Source organism: Colletes latitarsis, chromosome 10 (genome assembly GCF_051014445.1).
Source record: "Colletes latitarsis isolate SP2378_abdomen chromosome 10, iyColLati1, whole genome shotgun sequence".
NCBI classification, from domain to species: domain Eukaryota; kingdom Metazoa; phylum Arthropoda; class Insecta; order Hymenoptera; family Colletidae; genus Colletes; species Colletes latitarsis.
The window spans coordinates 9,907,535-9,925,078 of NC_135143.1; the positions used below are offsets into that span (position 1 = coordinate 9,907,535).

The 17,544-nt window shown below is 34.8% G+C and overlaps 1 protein-coding gene across 6 annotated transcripts in view; it reads right to left on the bottom strand.

Annotated features, from left to right (window-relative positions):
• Nucleotides 1–17,544, bottom strand: part of Smr (nuclear receptor corepressor smrter) — an 83,451-nt gene that overhangs the window by 38,807 nt on the left and 27,100 nt on the right. For 5 of the 6 annotated variants that reach the window (XM_076775402.1, XM_076775401.1, XM_076775403.1 and 2 more), the window contains 5 exons: nucleotides 11,639–11,939; nucleotides 4,430–5,078; nucleotides 2,832–3,296; nucleotides 2,399–2,707; nucleotides 929–1,348 (listed from right to left, as the gene is read on the bottom strand). In XM_076775402.1, the coding sequence (XP_076631517.1) occupies nucleotides 929–1,348; nucleotides 2,399–2,707; nucleotides 2,832–3,296; nucleotides 4,430–5,078; nucleotides 11,639–11,919 (2,124 nt within the window). In that variant the 5' untranslated portion in view covers nucleotides 11,920–11,939. The remainder of the gene's footprint in view (nucleotides 1–928; nucleotides 1,349–2,398; nucleotides 2,708–2,831; nucleotides 3,297–4,429; nucleotides 5,079–11,638; nucleotides 11,940–17,544) is intronic. The other variant, XM_076775404.1, reaches the window with a different exon arrangement.

Genomic DNA, 17,544 nt, shown 5'->3' on the forward strand with positions numbered 1-17,544 from the left:
AACAGTCGTACGAATATGGGTTTGGAAACATTTTCTTTTACTTGTGATAAATTTTAGCAAAAATACTTGTCGAATTTCGAATTTTGACTGTTCTTCCGAATGGAGTCCGCGGCCGATCGATATGAAATTCGGAGGAATTAGGGATGTGTGTGTGTGAATAGATGTCAAATATAAAATTTTAGTTTTGGAAATTTGATCGTTTCCGAGATATTAGGTTAGGTTTGACTATTTTTCATTCCGTCATATTTAGATTAAATTAGAATAGTATATTGTAAAGATTTGACATAAAAGAGAGTTAGACACCTTATAAATTCGTTTGCTTGCTAGTTAACTCAAAGACCGTGCCGCCATTGAAACATTGTATGTTTTTAGCGAGCATTTGATCGACAACGATACAAGGACTACTACATAACGAAGATATTTGTATGCGTATGTATACACATGTATGTATCCACAGGAAATCATTTTCAGCAATTTCTCAACGAAGCGATTTTACGTAACTCTGTCGTAAATAACAAGAGTTCATAATTTGGAAAAAAAGTAAAAAAAAAAACAAAAATCTTTTCTAGATCCATGTTCATGACTCTTTTTCGTACTTATGAGCAGAATAGCTCCTGATGTTAGACCACCTATTTTATAAACAATGTACCATTTCGTGATTTACGTACCATGATAACACTAATTTTAATCATAATGCAATACGTACGAAACCTTGGGAACAATATAATATATGAAATAAGAAGCTCAATTTTCATCCACTATTTGTTGCATATACAATATGTTATAAAGCTTACAATAATAAAATAGTATTTTTTGCTTTTCTTAACTTCTATGATAATATTCCCCTTTAGCTCTTTCTTTAATCTGTTGTGTAATTACTTTTGTAATATTACAAAGCATCAGCTTTATTGGTATAAAATAATAATACCTCTTGCTCTTGAAGGCCATCCATAATTTCTTCTAGATCAGCTTCACTCTTGATACGAGCACCAACTCTGTTAAAACGTTCCTTGTCTTCTCTTTGTTTCCGCAATTCTGGAAATACTTTCTCGAAGAATTCGCGATTTTTCGCTTCTTTCGACTTCCGTTTTTGCGTTGCTTCCAACCTCTCTACTTTACGATGCCACTCCTGTACCAAAATAGCGTACGTTTGCGACTGTTGTCGATGAAGAGATGCGCGTTCAGCGTGTTCTCGTCGAAGCCTCGCTATAAGCCTTGCTCTCATACATGTTTGATGCTTCGTACGATTTTCTTGGTACACACTTGTATCCGATGGCTGATTGTACAAAGGTAATTCTACTTTTGGACCCAGCCTCTCTAAGAGTCTATGAGCTTCTTCTGCTTTCCTCTGCAATTAAAATTATATACCTCTCTTTATGTCGTAGTTATGTATCATAACAATATACATATTTATATAAAATGGAAGAAATTTAGCGAGGCATACGCTGATATGATTAGTTTTTTTTCTGTATTGCTTTTTTTTTAACGATATTTGAAAATCACTTTAAATTTTTTAAACTATAAGGCAATATGGGTCCAAAATCTAATACTTACCGAGATCTTGAGTAACTTATGTTCAATAAGAGAACGATAGAATGTAAACAATAAACGAGTTCAATGCCAATGTAAGTATATCGTAATTAATTTGTCTCTCGCAACATTTTTATCAATGTAGTACATAGACGACGGATGTACGCATATTCATTAATCAGAATGGGCAATATTTTGAGCATCTTTTACACTGAACATAAGTTAATCAATATCTCAATAAGTATTGGATTTGAGCCCAATTATTTATAGTTGTTAAACATTATATAAAATTATAAATCTTATAATTATATAACTATCTTGGTAAGATTCGTATCTAATTTTACCCGATATATACTTGAGTCATATTATATATCACAGAACGATACCAACGTTTTGAATACCTGAGTAGAGTTTATTTATGAATTTTCCGACTTTCCGGAGATCTTATAAATAGGCGTGTACTAGGATATCTCGAATGTCAATAGTCCTTGTCAAGAATCTAGATCCCAGAGTCAAGTTCTGTATACTTTTTGGATATTAGGACATTATCACGTTCATTGTCGCCATAATCAGAAATGGGCGTCACTGATATGTCCCGGGAAGCGATAAGATTCCTGAATCACAGCTGTGCTAAGCCATATATGGGTCAAGGATGTCTGAGTGAGAACTGTCTTGACCCATAGTTTGGCCACATTTGACGATTTATACACAGTCATTTTACATAACACTCGAGAGTGCTTCAGGAGCCTCGCTATATCTCTTCCATCATTAGTTATAAATTTGTATTATCAAATGCAAACAAGAATTATAAAGAGATTTTCCACAAACACAAAATCTAATCAACTTTTTCAATTTTATTATAACTTACCCTATTATCAGCATAAATTTTTTGTGCCAGAGACTGATGCTTTGGTTGCTGAGATTGTTCCTCAACCTGTCGTTTAAGCCCGCTAGCTTCCAGAGGCTTGTTCGCCGTTTCCTCTAATTCCTTCAACTTTTTTCGAAGCTTATTTATTTGAGACTCTCTCTTTGCAATCTCTCTATCGACCTTGGCAATCTGTTGCAGAAGATCATCCTTGGTACTCCTAAACTGCGCGTCTTCTTGCGTATTTGGTTCCGGGAGCGTAGGCGAAATCGCTTCTGTTTGCGGCGTGTACGCACCTGCAGCTGGCTGCTCCTAGCAGAAATTTCTCATACAACACCATGGCAAATTGAACGCATCGAATTATCGTTAATAATAGTGCATTTGCCATATCTACGCGCATATACTCATACGCACGCGCATGCACGTGTATACCCACCCTAGTGTCTATCCTAAGTGGTTGCTGCAACTGCACCACGTGGTCTTGTTTCCCGCAGGGGTCAGCGGGCGACAGACTCTGACAACGAGATTGCGATTGGGACTGCAGTTGAACTTGGGTCGGTTGACCCAAGCGTATTTTCTTGAAGGGCGGCGCCGCCTCCTGCAGGTTGGCCATCTCAACGGCCGTTCGGCTGCAATACTGATCCGGCTGGACGACGGGTAAGAGGCCTATTCGTGAATTTCTTCCACTGGACACGTGCTGATAGTCTGGCGCTGTTGGTGAAGGTGTCGGCGTCACCGAAGCAGGTGGTAAAAGAGATATCCTCGGTCTATCCCCTCTTCCACCAACCATGCCACTACCTATACCGCTATTCATCGCATATTCGGCTGTAACTACTCCAACGCCAACTCCTATCTGTGACAGAGGACTACTGCTTACGCTGATGGCGATCCTCTCATTCACCTGAGAAAAAGACACTCTTGTTAAAATCTATTCTTTCTCCAAACTCTCTCCTTCCTCCGTTCGTCTTGCGGTTTCTTTTTTCTCGAGCGATTTATTCAATTTATCTTGCCTAACCTTCTCGACGTGAACCTATTTCAAGAAAATCGATGACCCCGTTCAAAAGAGCAGACGCCGGTACAATACCAAATACATCTACAACGTCGTCATACGTTTGTTGCACTCGGATTGTGACTAAATCTGTTTTTGCTTTCTCTTTCCATCTTCTATGTTTTCTACTAAACGTCTTGCTCATATACATGTACTTGTCTTGCATATAAATAAAAAAGACATTTAAAACATCTCAACTGGATTATTTATTTGACACGCTCTATACGCAGTAACGATTAGATTTTAAAATAGAGGTTTTATGTAATTAATGCTGATTAAAAATACAATTAAATCGCGGATAATGAAATTATAGAGGTTGGTAATTTTGTTTTGTGTACGTTTTTACAACTATAACTGTATTCTTGAAAGTTTCCCAAAATCAAAAATAAAATTAAAAATTATGATATTCTGGAATCCTAGATCTTTATTAAAATTTTATTAAAAAAAAATATCTGTTCCACAGTTAAATTCATAGTTAATCTTGCAATAGTTTTAAACAAGCTTTCAAAATTTATGACAGAGTGAATAATTGTTAAAGCAAAATAATATATTTCATTTATTTAAGATGAACAATTCCACGGGAACTAATGCAATTTCTATATCATGGCATCGCTGGTCTAATATCTGCGCAACCTTCGCACAAGAAGATAGGTTAGAACGTTAATCAGAAGGGAAAAGGAGGAGGGTTAATAGTGGGTGAAAGTCAAGGGCAGAACCGAGGCAACGAATACACACGTTTCATGTAACGCGTTCTAAACATTTAATCAGTCACAATACATTGCTACAACGTATATGTTAACTGTTTGTAAACATTAACTATAAACACGTATCGATCCTGTTCTTCGATTCACGGCCTGACTACATGATTCCGCAGCCAACCAGTAAAAATTATTCGAATCTAACGATCCTCGGTGAAACGAGAAACAAAACGCAACATATATCATGGGTTTTACTCGAATCGCGAACGATTTGAGGAAAATACCTACATTCGTGGTGGCGCTGCGATATGCATCTCTTGCGGCATAAGCAGTTCCCGAGAGCGATGGTGGTGGCGTTTGACTGACTGTGGGTGGATTTACAGGTGCGGCAGCGGGTGCTGGAACTGGTACAGGAGTTGGCGCCGACGAGGCCGAAGTGACCACCGTGGCTACAGCTGGCACCGACGCCGACGTTGGCGTCGGTGGATACGGATGGATGTACCGTAGACCACCAGCCATGGGTACAGCAACGTAACCTCCTGGTGCACCAGTCACCGTACCGCTGTTCCCGCCACTGTTGCTTCCCGCACCAGCACTGTTACTGGTACCGCTGCTGTTCCCACTTCCGGGTGGTGCTACGTTTGACACGGCTCCAGCACCAGCTCCAGCCCCAACAAGTCCAGTTCCGCTGTTCCCGCCACCAGCGTTGTTAACGCTACCGCCGCCGCCGCCACTGCCGCCACCACCGCTGCCGCCTCCGCCGATTGAAGGACCTCCAGCAGATCCACTTCCAGCAGTTCCTGCTGCCGCTGCTGCTGCCGCCGCCGCCGCCGCGGAAGATGCAGCTGCACCACCCTGGACGTACGTTACGCCTGCTCCTACGGTTCTTGGAGACACGGGACTACTGCTTTTGATGTTCACGTAACTTTGCGCTGACCTGAAATATAATTAAAAACGAATTCAGTTAGATAAACGGAAAAATTTAATAGATTTCTAGCAAACGTTATGGGATTTTTCGAGTTAATCGCCGAAGACGAGTCACGAGGTACCGTATTTTCACAACGCATTGCTTGTCGATTACAGAATTTAAAACAATTCAATTTGCTTAATAGATTGTTCGTTGTCAATGTCGTTTCATAACAGATGAGAAAGATACACGGGAATTAGAAGTACACAGCGTATGCACAACGTGTCAATCGAATTGTTTATATTTATAATATGTATTGTGTACCAAGTTAGATGTGTAACCGTATATAAATGTAACAAGTATTTATGTTTCTTGATAAAGTACGAAAAATATTAAATATAAAAATAGTAATTAAAATAGTAAATCACCATTAGTTAAATAGAGAAGATGAACTAGGAATATACTCGACATATTTTAAAATTATAGCGTAACAAATAGAAATATTCGAATAGTTCAATGAAGTATTCTTTTTTGTAGTATTCCTAATGTCAATGACATTATTCAAAACATTTAGAAGAATTAAGGTTCATTTATAATGACTGTTTTAAAAATACGTTGTTGGTTTGAAGCGCCGGCACTAGTGACCATCATGACAGTCAGCGTGTTAACTAATATCGTTTAGAAATAGTTGTATATATTATATTTGTGGTATTAATAGCAGTTTCAAACGACAAATATATTTACAATGAAATTAATAGTCATTTGAAAAGATATACAATAATTCCGATATTCGATTATGCTTCGTATTTTAAATCGGAAAATCGCATTAAACAATTGATAGTATACTCGATATATTATGTACCCCTTTGCTTGCAAAATAATAAAATGTTAATAATTCAAAACAAACGTTTATTTGAGCAAATCAGATTATGAACATCCTGTATGCATTTATTGCACATTAGTCTGACATAAACAAGAGGTTATAGAATCGTAAACAAATTTATTTTGGTCTTAAATGGAAACAAAAATAGTAACGAATCCTATAGACAAAATTAGATTGTAGTAAAAAGATAAGATCTCGAGAAATTAATGCATATATGTAAAAGATGACGGATGATGGTCAACCAACCAATCGCGTCACGCGGTAAAAATATGATTCACGCGAAATCCGCCATTGGCTATACATATGGTAGAACAGTAGATGGACGACCTTTCGGTAGTTTGTCACATGTGGCAAAATACGTTGCGCATGCGCTGTAGGATATAACGATATGCGGTGTCGCAGTATAGTACAGATCATGGTTCCGCGTGCCGGTGCATCGGTACCTATTCTGTGTAGAATGACTGCGCATGCGTTGAACATCACAAAGGGTGAATGTGCCTGTCTGCTTTCGTAAGGCGACGTTGCTGTTGCGACGTTGTCGGATCACCGAGGTTTGCCGAGAGTTTCTGGCATTATTTACCAGAGGAACACGACGATGAATTACTTAGCGTCGGCCAATTTTAATTTCATGCTTAACGTGGCACTTAATTTATTTAAAATACATAACAAAATATTATATAATAATGTTCATTTTTGAACGTTCAATACCATACAGAATTTTTCCAATTATTTTTCTGACAGTCTTACATGTTTCAAATATTTTACATAACAAAATATGAATGCAAAACAAAATTGCGACGTATAATTATGTATAACATGAATTTGTTTGAAAATTACTCTACCGAATTATTTCTTAAATGTCTGTTATGATATCGTTGTCTATATTAAATATAATCTTTATGTTAAGCTGTGTGTAAATTAATCTTAATATAAAAACAATTTTTTAATAAAAGCTATTATTAATATTCATTATAAAAGCAATTCCGTATGTTCATAAATTGAAAATAGTTTAAATTAAGAAATAGACGTAAATACAAAATTTAGATGATAAAATGATTAAATCTTTTATATTCGTAAAACATAAAGAATATTACTTTTTTTAGGCACAGTATCAACTCACACGTAGTTATATGTATACGTTTGTACGTGATTAATTCTGAGTATTTATTTTTGCCCTGCTCGAATCTAGCATTGCAATTGTTTGGTCGCCTTATGAATTTCCCTAGATTATGAGTTCTCGATGATGTAACGGTCAGTGACCCCCTCCTCCCACTTCTAAAATCTTCTCCCTACCATGTATCACCTATTCTTTTTCCTTTTTATGAATGACGCGCATGCGATAGAACATTATATACGTACATAGGTCACAAAGAAAACGATACCATGGCATGCACGTGTAAATGTACATACGAGTCTGGACACATTTAATAACGATGAATTTAATACGCCTGTGTACCTGGTAAACGGACTACGATATACAAAAAAGTAACCATATAACGTCAAACATATTAATGTCCGCTACATTACTAAGAAATTCCATTCCTAATATTACTTTTATATCATTTCATTTCATCTAATTTAATTGCAGTACACATGGATTTTCATCAAAGTTTTACTTGTAATTAGATTAACTAGTAAACACTAACAATAAAATATAATTATACATTCTATGAAATGTATGTAACTATATTATTATTTGTAAAATAAATATTATTTTAACTTATTCGAAGGTAAAGTGTTGTGTATTTCCGCCATCACAGCCATCTTTCATTCCCTGTCGTGCGACCTACTGTTAGCTTTCTCTTTCCTCGTTCAACAAGTCCTTATAGTTATTCTCGGTTTTCGTAAATTTAAACATACATTGATAATTCAATATTTGTCAATGTAATGGGTACAATTTTGTACTTGTAATTTTAAGTATAGTACTAGGTTAAACAAAAAAATTTCATTAATTTGGAAATTATAATTCAAAATATATTTGATAAATTCTTGTACTAGAACATCTAAATCAAGCATTGCTTTAAAAAAGAATAATGAAAAATCTTATTCTTCATTTTATTTCATTCCCACCCTTTGTATTGAGTTCCTTAATCTCATGATCAGATATCATATCCTATAGTACATATATGTATACATATACATGTATGTACATATATACACAAATATGTATACATAATGTTACTTTGCTACGATTGCCTCGTTGCTTCCTTTATTTGTACACACCTCATGCCGAACCTAACCTAACTTATTTTCCCGCGTTTCACAAATCGTTTAATTTACACTTTACACCTACGATAACAGTCATTATGAGTTTAATTCTAGAAACGTGAATTACAATTCGTTACCAGATTTTTGTTTGAAAGCAGTACAAATTCGAATTATACCAAATGAGTAAGGGACAACAAATTTGCGATAGTGTTTCTGTTTCAGGTAAGTAATTAAATATAAATCTTTTAATACAATTTTTCTTAATGCGAACAAAGCTAATGATTAATACTAATGAATAAATACTTATTCAAACAATCTTATGTGCCTAAATGTAAATAATCCAGTACTACGAATGTTTTGTTCTGATAGAAGACTGAAGTTTTTAGATACAAGGAATAGTAAATTAATGTTGCATATACGAAGAATAACGAATGTCGAAACAGAAATAACTGCGTGGACTTACTTCATCATGCAAACGTACAATCTCGAGTTTCAAAGGAATCTTTCCTTTCCATATACATTTTCCATTCACACATCTGGTACATCACGTTTCTAAAATTCACAATTTCACTTTAATATTTTCATTCAAGTACACTACACGACTACTTATGTATATATCACAATGAACTATAAATTCTAAATGTAAACCTTGCGAGGTTAAAAATCAACGTTGCACGTTGACGTTTGAGGTTAGGATCGACAGGTAGCAGTAGTGGTAAAATCGGAAGAACGCATGCGCAGCCCACTGAGCGTATATTACGCATCCAACTTCAATCTTTCATCCGCCGCGTATTTCAAGTTTGAATACTCGAATTTACCGTGAACTTACTTATAGTGTAAACACCTACATTTATATTAACTTTTAAAGTTATTTAAGAAAACACTAAAGTATAAAAATACTACAGCAATCATAAATCCATGACACAAATAAAGGAAGTTCTGTCTGTTTATTTTCACGTCACGGAAATTGGCTGGAACAATTGGAACGAAACTTGTTTACCGTTAGTAAAAGAAAAAACAGTATTTATTAATAATTGTTAATAATGAATTTGTAAATAATTGTATTATGAACAAATTTTTGGTGAAATAGATTTACTTTAAATATTTATAAGAATTTTAGTGAAATTTGTACTCTTAACAACAGCAAACGTTTTATTTATTTATTTATTTTATCCTCAATTTTTATTTAACAATTTTATTCACAAAATAAAAACAAACCGAACAACATAAAAATGTAGGTATTTAAGGCGTATTTTTAATAAAGATGAAATAGTTATTTTTCTTCTAAGACCTTGCAAAATACCGTTGAGAAACCAGTGTTTCTCAAACGACAGTAACGGCAGCAAATATTATAAGTGGAATCTTTTGATAGCCACATACGCATTAATAGACTATTATTGGTTGTATCACACGTTTGAACACTTGTTACTCATTTCTTGTAATGTCACAGGTGTTTTGTGCGCGTTGATGAAAATCTTGAATATTTTTCACAAGCATAGAGCATACTGTAGATTTAACACCACGTATAAAAATCATTTATATACTGTGTATCACATTCTTTTTAATATTTGAATTATTTATTTATACAAATGCGCATCTAAAAACATTTATAGAATACAATGTAAAACGGTATAAATATATATTTTTAAATTTCATAACTCTTGAGGAGGGGGTGGCGATCGCCCCAATCGCCCCTTCAAATTTCAAAATTTCAAATAGGTCCTTTACCCTATCTAACGTAAATAAGCATTACTGTTTTCTGCGAAGGTACTATAAGTTAGGGATGACGCAATGACGGCTTGCGAGCTAGTTGTGCTCCTTCCCCTACTTTTCTGTTCCGCGCGAGCGTAGAAGAACTGACCCCACCATGCCTCCTCTGCAGAGTTGGGTCGAAGGATCGCTGGATATCAACTATAGTAGTGAGGAACCCGATAGTGGACCGATTCTGGGCACAATTAGGCAAATTTTATTCGCAAATAACGAATAAAGAAGGAAGTTAGTTTACGAATGAATCTAAAACTTTTATTTGTTATTTATTAATAAAATTTGCCCAACTGAGGTAGTGGACTTTTGTTGCTCTTGACGGAAAAGTTCGTCACCCCTTCTTATAAGTCAAGAGTGGTAAATTGGCGGCTTGCAACCCAGTTATGGCTCCTTTCACTACTTTCCTATTTCGCTCAAGCTACCCCATCTATACCTACTGTGCAAAGCTGGGACGGAGGCTCGCTGGGCAACTAACTAGTAAGGAATCTGAGACTGTCTGATGGCGGGAGAATCAGCTGTCTTATAGTGGGGCTCTTGCTCTCGGTGGAGAAGTTCGTCACCCCTACTATAAGTGATCGGTCCACTAGAGATTTTTTTTTTCTTTTAATTGATTTTTGAATCGAATCATGAGAATCAATCCAAATTTTTTAAAATTTAGTATAAATTTTTCTAACAGAAACACTAATAAAAAAACTTCATTTTTACAATTCAAAAATAGCTGAAATGTTAAATCTCCAATATGGAAGAAAAAAAGAGTTAATACTGGTTGAAGTTTTCGGGTGTAAACCGTGTCCTTGGAGGAAATTGTTCCGACGTTTCGCCAACATTGCAGCTGGCTTCTTCAAGGATCAAATGACACATTGATATTTAATATTTAATATCAGTGTGTCACTTGATCCCTGAATAAACTTGCTGAAATGTTGGCGGAACGTTAGAACAATATCAGTGTGTCATTCGATTCCTGAAGAAGCTAGCTGCATTGTTGGTGAAACGTCGGAACAATTTTGCCTCCAAGGCCACGGCTTACACCTGAAAACCTCAATCACTATTACATACCGTTCATTGTCATAGTGGTCATTTTGTCGATTTGATACTACAAATCCTTCGTAGCTAAATTCAGTTTAAAATAAACTGAGTTTCTAAATGTAAACTGAGAGGGATAATTAAAGAATTGTAAAAATCGTAAGCCAGTTAATCGGTTAATATTTAATTATATGCTAATGGGTATGATAAAATATTTACCTAGTAATTCAAGCCCTTCATATTCCCTTCTATTTCGTAACTGTAATTATGAGTCACTAATTAGATCACATTTTATCAACTCCGTGTACATTTTTTTGCGTTAAAACTTTTCATTTGAGCCCCCATTCGATTACAAGGCGCCCTCCGCCATGGAGGTCGCGCCCCCTACTTTGAAAAACTCTGCCACAGAATGTACGAACAGAAAGCGTGATACGCCCTACTTTGAGAAAGTAGTCAGCAGAAGGTGAACGTTTTCGCTCGAAATACTCGACCAGTTGCGTGTTAAGATTCTTTTAAAAGAACGTATTTACTAAATTAGACGCCTGACTCGAGTTACCCACCGAACGCATTATGGAGGCGAATTTAAAGGACGCGGTGACTCGTCTTCCGCGCTCAACGGTGTAAGGGGAATGCGTGCCGCTTTAATTACAACATCCTATGTATACACACTCATGCAACGCGATCGCGATGGCGAACACACGTACAAGCTTACCTGTGCAGCTGTACTGGAGTAGATCTCGCGGGTAAATGTTGGTTATGCGAGACCGGTGGTTGTGCCTGACCCCTGCCAGGGGTCGACGTTACGCCGACGAGTGAGTGGCCATGGGACCCATGAGGATGACCGTGGGGGTGGACGTGTGGGTGTGGAGGATGAGAGTGGGGGTGAGGATGATGATGGTGATGCAAATCTCCCCCCACTGGACCCACAGGGCCCACCGGACCCCCCACCCCCAGTCCGCTCACTACCTGGACTTGCTTGCCCACTGTCTCCATCACCCCTAGCGCATTGTGAACTGAAACAAGTCCCGTAAAAATTCATTCGAAGTTTTCTTTATTTTTCTCCCTCTTCACTGCTTAATTTACATAATGGACATTTATTCAAGCGTAAGCGTTAAGGCAGAGTTCTGGTTTGTCCGGTGATAAAATAAGTCATTCTCAGAAACGTATACTTTGGAACCAAATTGTCGTATGAAACTCAAAGTTGACATCGTTAATATTTAAGTTGTAAATATATAACGCCGGAATACATATATTTATTTGCATAAACTGTAAAGTGTTAATTATGAAATGCAGTGTATAAGAGTCTTTAAAGAAAAAAGGTAGATGGTTGATGTTTATGAAAACGACGTTAAGATCATTACACAACAGAAAACTAAGAAAAGATTATTAATCTTTATGAATATGGCTATCATTAAAACTAGAATTACTTAAATAATCAAGAAAGTAAGAAAATAGTAGTCAAAGTTTTATTAACGCCACGTCAAAAAAAATGGCTTTAAAATTTTGAAGTTGTATTCTTTGACTTGTACAGTAATTTCTTCAAAAGACTATAACACTCTTTAAACCTTCCCAAAATCGCAACATAATTTTAAGAGCTTCAGATTTAAAAAATACGATTCACAAAAAAACCAGAACCCTGTCTTGGTGGTTTGGACAGCATGAAAATTTCGTTACGTATCTATTACACAAAAATAGGTGAAATATCATTTGTTTACTCAATATAAGTGCAGTTTAAAAAAACACTTGAACTACTGATTTCATGCCATAAAAGTAGGGAAACGAACTTCTCAAATTATTTGCTTAGAATCCGATGGTATAAAAATGTTTCTATTTTTATCTTTTGAAGGTTATTTCGAGGTCAATTTGATTTCTTTAAATAACATGTTTTACATTTTTTTGGTGTTATTTCCTTAGAAAAAACAAGATAATTCAAAGGCATATAATAATAATACTAATAACATATTTAATAGAAGAAAATACATATATAGAGTAGTGTAAAAGACAAAGCTCAACTGCGCTATTATTAAGTCTAATGTGTATGACACAATAATGTTCAAGATCATTTAAGATCAGAAATGGAACATAATGAGCACCGTTTCTATGCTAAAAGCGTGCTTCCATAGAAACAGTGACGCTTTTGACCGTTTTTTTTTATCTTACATAACCTTAAGTATCATTCCATCAAATGTAGTTAGATTTATTTTTATATACATAACGAAATTACGAGGAAAATGTATGCAGTGTCGTTTAAAGAAATCTAGTTGACCTAAAAATAACTTTCAACGTACAAAAATAAAAATATTGTCTTTATTCCATCAAATTTGTATCATTATTTCTTGAAATTAATAGTTCAGGCGTCAATTAAAATATAATGAATAAGAAGTAATGAATAGCGATGTACGTATTTAAGACTGACGAATACATGTTTATTTGAATAATAATTTGATTGACTGAACCTCAAATAATGTGCTCACTTAATATGCTAATATGGATCAATTTCAGCTCAGCCTACTAATAAACGGTTAAAACTGATTTGTTTTCCGATGAAACTGCACAATGTTCGACACGACCAACTAAATATTACCGTAAACGATTTTTTATTCACTAGAAAGCACGCACTGTATGGAAAATTGATTAAACAGAAACTGATGTTACTTAGTTTATAGCATTACAAATGTGTATCAATGAAACATAAATATTTAAGATACTTTGTACAAAGTAGCTTAAACAGTATGAAATAGTTCGTTTTGCAAATAACCTGCCTCCTCATTCTACTTCCACTTATCTATAATAGAAATTATATTTTTATCTTGCAGACAACTTACGACACGGCTTGGACAAAGAATATTTCATTTCTGTAATTAGTCGTTATCTTCATAAGGCCAGCAATACAAGGAATGTTATCCCTCTCATAAATATTACTCGTTAATATTATGGTAATATTATCTTTCTACGAATAATCTGTAATGCTTATAATTTAAGGAAACACACATTGTTATGATTTAAATAACAGTGACGTTTAACGGTTACTATTAATAAATTTACCGAACTAAAGATGCTATAGAAATCGCCTTCATTTTATTTAAATAACACTTTTTTAATACTGTAATCGATTCATCTTTTTGCTAGCTACAAAAAATTTATTGATTAATTTAATTTGAATGTTGTAATTTTAATCCTAACATTTAACTTTAATTCGTAGTTCTACAACTATACTCATGTGGATGTTTGTAAACAAACGATGTTGCGTAGAATGCTTTCAATCGATGAATTGCTTAAGAATTGCTTATCTCGCGACGCATATCAAACGTGACAGTTTCGAAGTTCATTTGTGAGATTATTAAAAATGGCAGATTACATTCTAAACGAAACAGTTGACATCATTTTAATCTCGGGAAAGTATCGCAGGGAATTACAAAGAAACAACACGGTAATATCATGAAAGGCAGCCAAATGTGTTAAAAAACACTTTCATTTGTTGGTGCTTATTTTATTTTTAAAACGAGAAATATAGATTTAATGCTCAGATCCATGTTCCCATTTTTAAATACAAAATCAAAATAAAAGTACATTAGAATAAATTTTAAATATGGATATTCATTAGATACAAAGACGAGGCACAACCATATGTTGTTATTAACCTAACCTTGGCCTACAATGGCTGTACTTTAAGCAATAATTATATTTAATAATAAAGAATTATAAGTACAGAGTTTAATCTATGAGATCAAATTGTTTATCATTTTAATTGATCAAAAAATAGTGATTGTAATTGTTAAAAATACATTTCAGCTTAATTTGAAAGTACCATTTAGTAATATAAAAATTAAAATATCTTCAAACTAACAGATTTATAGTATGTCTATAATAATGGAGAGGTTCGTAATATACGTGTAATAATTTTTATGTAAGTGGAGGGGTTATGGAAATTTCAAGGTCATCTTCAGTTTTTAAAATAACATGGTATACTGTTCCATTCCTAGTAAAATAGAATGTATTTAGACAATTTAAAAAGACTCCCCAATAAGGTAATTCGGTAACAGATAACAGAATGCAAATTGACTTACATTATAAGAGATATTCGAAGTGACGGCCATTCGCATCGATGCAACATTGCAATCGTTGGATCATTGAAGTCCGTATGCGTGCTATCATTTCCGGATTGATTGTGGCGCATGTTCTAATCAGTCTTTCGTTCATATCTTGTGCAGTTATTGGTTTCTATTGGTGCACGATAGCTTTTAACGTTTTGTGGGAAACATCCAACATCTCTTATATTGTAAGTCACTTTGCATCCTATTACCTGTTACCGAACGACCTTGTATCGGGGGTCATTGAAATTGTCTAAAGACATGCCATTTTACTAGGAATAGAATAGTATACCATGCTATTTAAAAATCTGAAGATGATCTTAAAACAAAAACAAAGTTAATTTCGAAATCTTCTATATTTCAACGTTTTACGCTATTTTTTATAAAAACAACTAATCACGAATGGCTAATATTCCAAGATCCGTTTCGATATATTGTGCCCCACATTTTAAATCCCATTTCATCCAAAAGGGGCTTATCCCATTCGAATCCTGCCCTTCTGAGTTATGACTCATCATCCGACGGCGAGAAGTTTGATCTTTCGTTCGCTCTAATTCTCTGTCGCTATCATCCGCCGGCACTATAGTCGGCTCTAGCACACACTAAGCTCAGCCAACTCCTGAAAGAGAAATTCTCCACAGGTCATTCCACGTCAAATCGGTTGCTTTTTGCGGTCGATGCCAGAGGTATCGTTAAAACTGAAATATAATGTGACTCGACTACAACCAGGATAAGTTTAAGCCATTTATTTTATTAGCTTCGAATTTGTTTGAAAAATATAGAACGTTGAATTTTGCGACATTTGTCTATTTAATTTTACTTGGTACGAAACAGAAGACAATTCACATATGACCGCAAAATGGACGCTTCGTGATTCTATTGATCACGTATCATACGAGATTATCAAATACTATAATGCAAGAGGAAGTGTAGATGTTCTGGACGAATTGATTGGCGCCTATCGATGCAAATGTAATCTGAACGGGTGGCCGATAGCAATTCCAGTAGAACTTATTAGATATTCCTATTTGTAATGCATTGGATGCATTTACATCTCTGAATCCTTCGCGTGGCATACAAATAGAAAATATCATCGATGTGTTTCCTCGATCGAAATTGGAAATTCTTTGGTAATAACCATATACAGAGAGTTCGGCCACCCCTAGGAAAAATTTTAATGGAAGATTCTAAAAGTCAAAACAGGACGAAAATAATAATACAAAGCATTTATTCGAAACATCTTTTTCATGAACACCATAGCAGTATTCAAAATACTAAATAATAATAACATATTTATAAAAAAACCGAATTTTAATATTGTGTTGCAACGACGTCTTGCAAACACTGTGACATACTGTAGATAAATATTTTAATGGTAATTTGTTCTATATTATTTTAAATTTTGTGTAACCTTTGCGTTTAGCTTTTTTTAAAAATTAAATATACAGGGTGTTCAGCCACCCCTGGGAAAAATTTTAATGGGAGATTCTAGAGGCCGAAATAAGACGAAAATCAAGAATACCAATTTGTTGATGGAGGCTTCGTTAAAAAGTTATTAATGTTTAAAGTTCCGTCGTTACTGAATTTTTTTCTCGAAAGTGGGTAAGATTTCGAGGGTATGTCTATTCATAAAAAATGATTGTACTTGACCGCTGCAACCGAAAATAATTTTTCCGAAACGATTTGAAATCTTTTTTTTTTTCAACAAAAAAGGGGACTACCCCCTGGTCGATTTTTCTTAAAAATTCGTTTTTCATTTTTAATAATTTTGTTTGACGTCCTACAGAAAAGTTGTCTAATACTTTTTTGTAGGTACCCATGGGACCTATTTCAAAAAAAAGTTTCATTGAAATATATTCAGTATTGCAGAAGTTATGGCTGCTTGAAAATTGAACCATTTTTATGTGGTTTTTCTCATTTTGCAGGGTCAAGGAGCAACTTTTCCAATATTTTTAGAATTTCTACATATTCTACACTAAAATACGCGTAGTTTGCTTTTTTAAACATTAAAATCGTGCAATCCGTTCAGGAGTTATGACGTTTTAAAGATTCGCACGAAATTTCGGGGTAACATTTTTGGCCAGAAATTATATTTTCGGTGAGGAATTTTTTTCTCGAAAATGGTTAGGATTTCGGGGGGGTGTATAAGGACCAAAAATGATTGTAATTGCCCCCTGTAACTAAATATAATTTTTTTCAGAACGATTTGAAATGTTTTAATTTCGTCTAAAAATTTCAGTACCTACACGAATTTTTTTTTTAAAAGTGGATAGGATTTCCGGGATATGTGTATTCACCAAAAATGATTGTAATTGAGTCTCGCAACCAAAAATAATTTTTTCAGAATGATTTGAAATTTTTTAATTTAATTTTTTAATAACTTTTTAACCAAGCCTCCATCAACAAATTGATATTCTTGATTTTCGTTTTATTTTGGCCTCAAGAATCTCCCATTAAAATTTTTCCCACAGGTGGCCGAACACCCTGTATATTGCATTACGTTTCTCGGGCTTTTAATACTATCTCA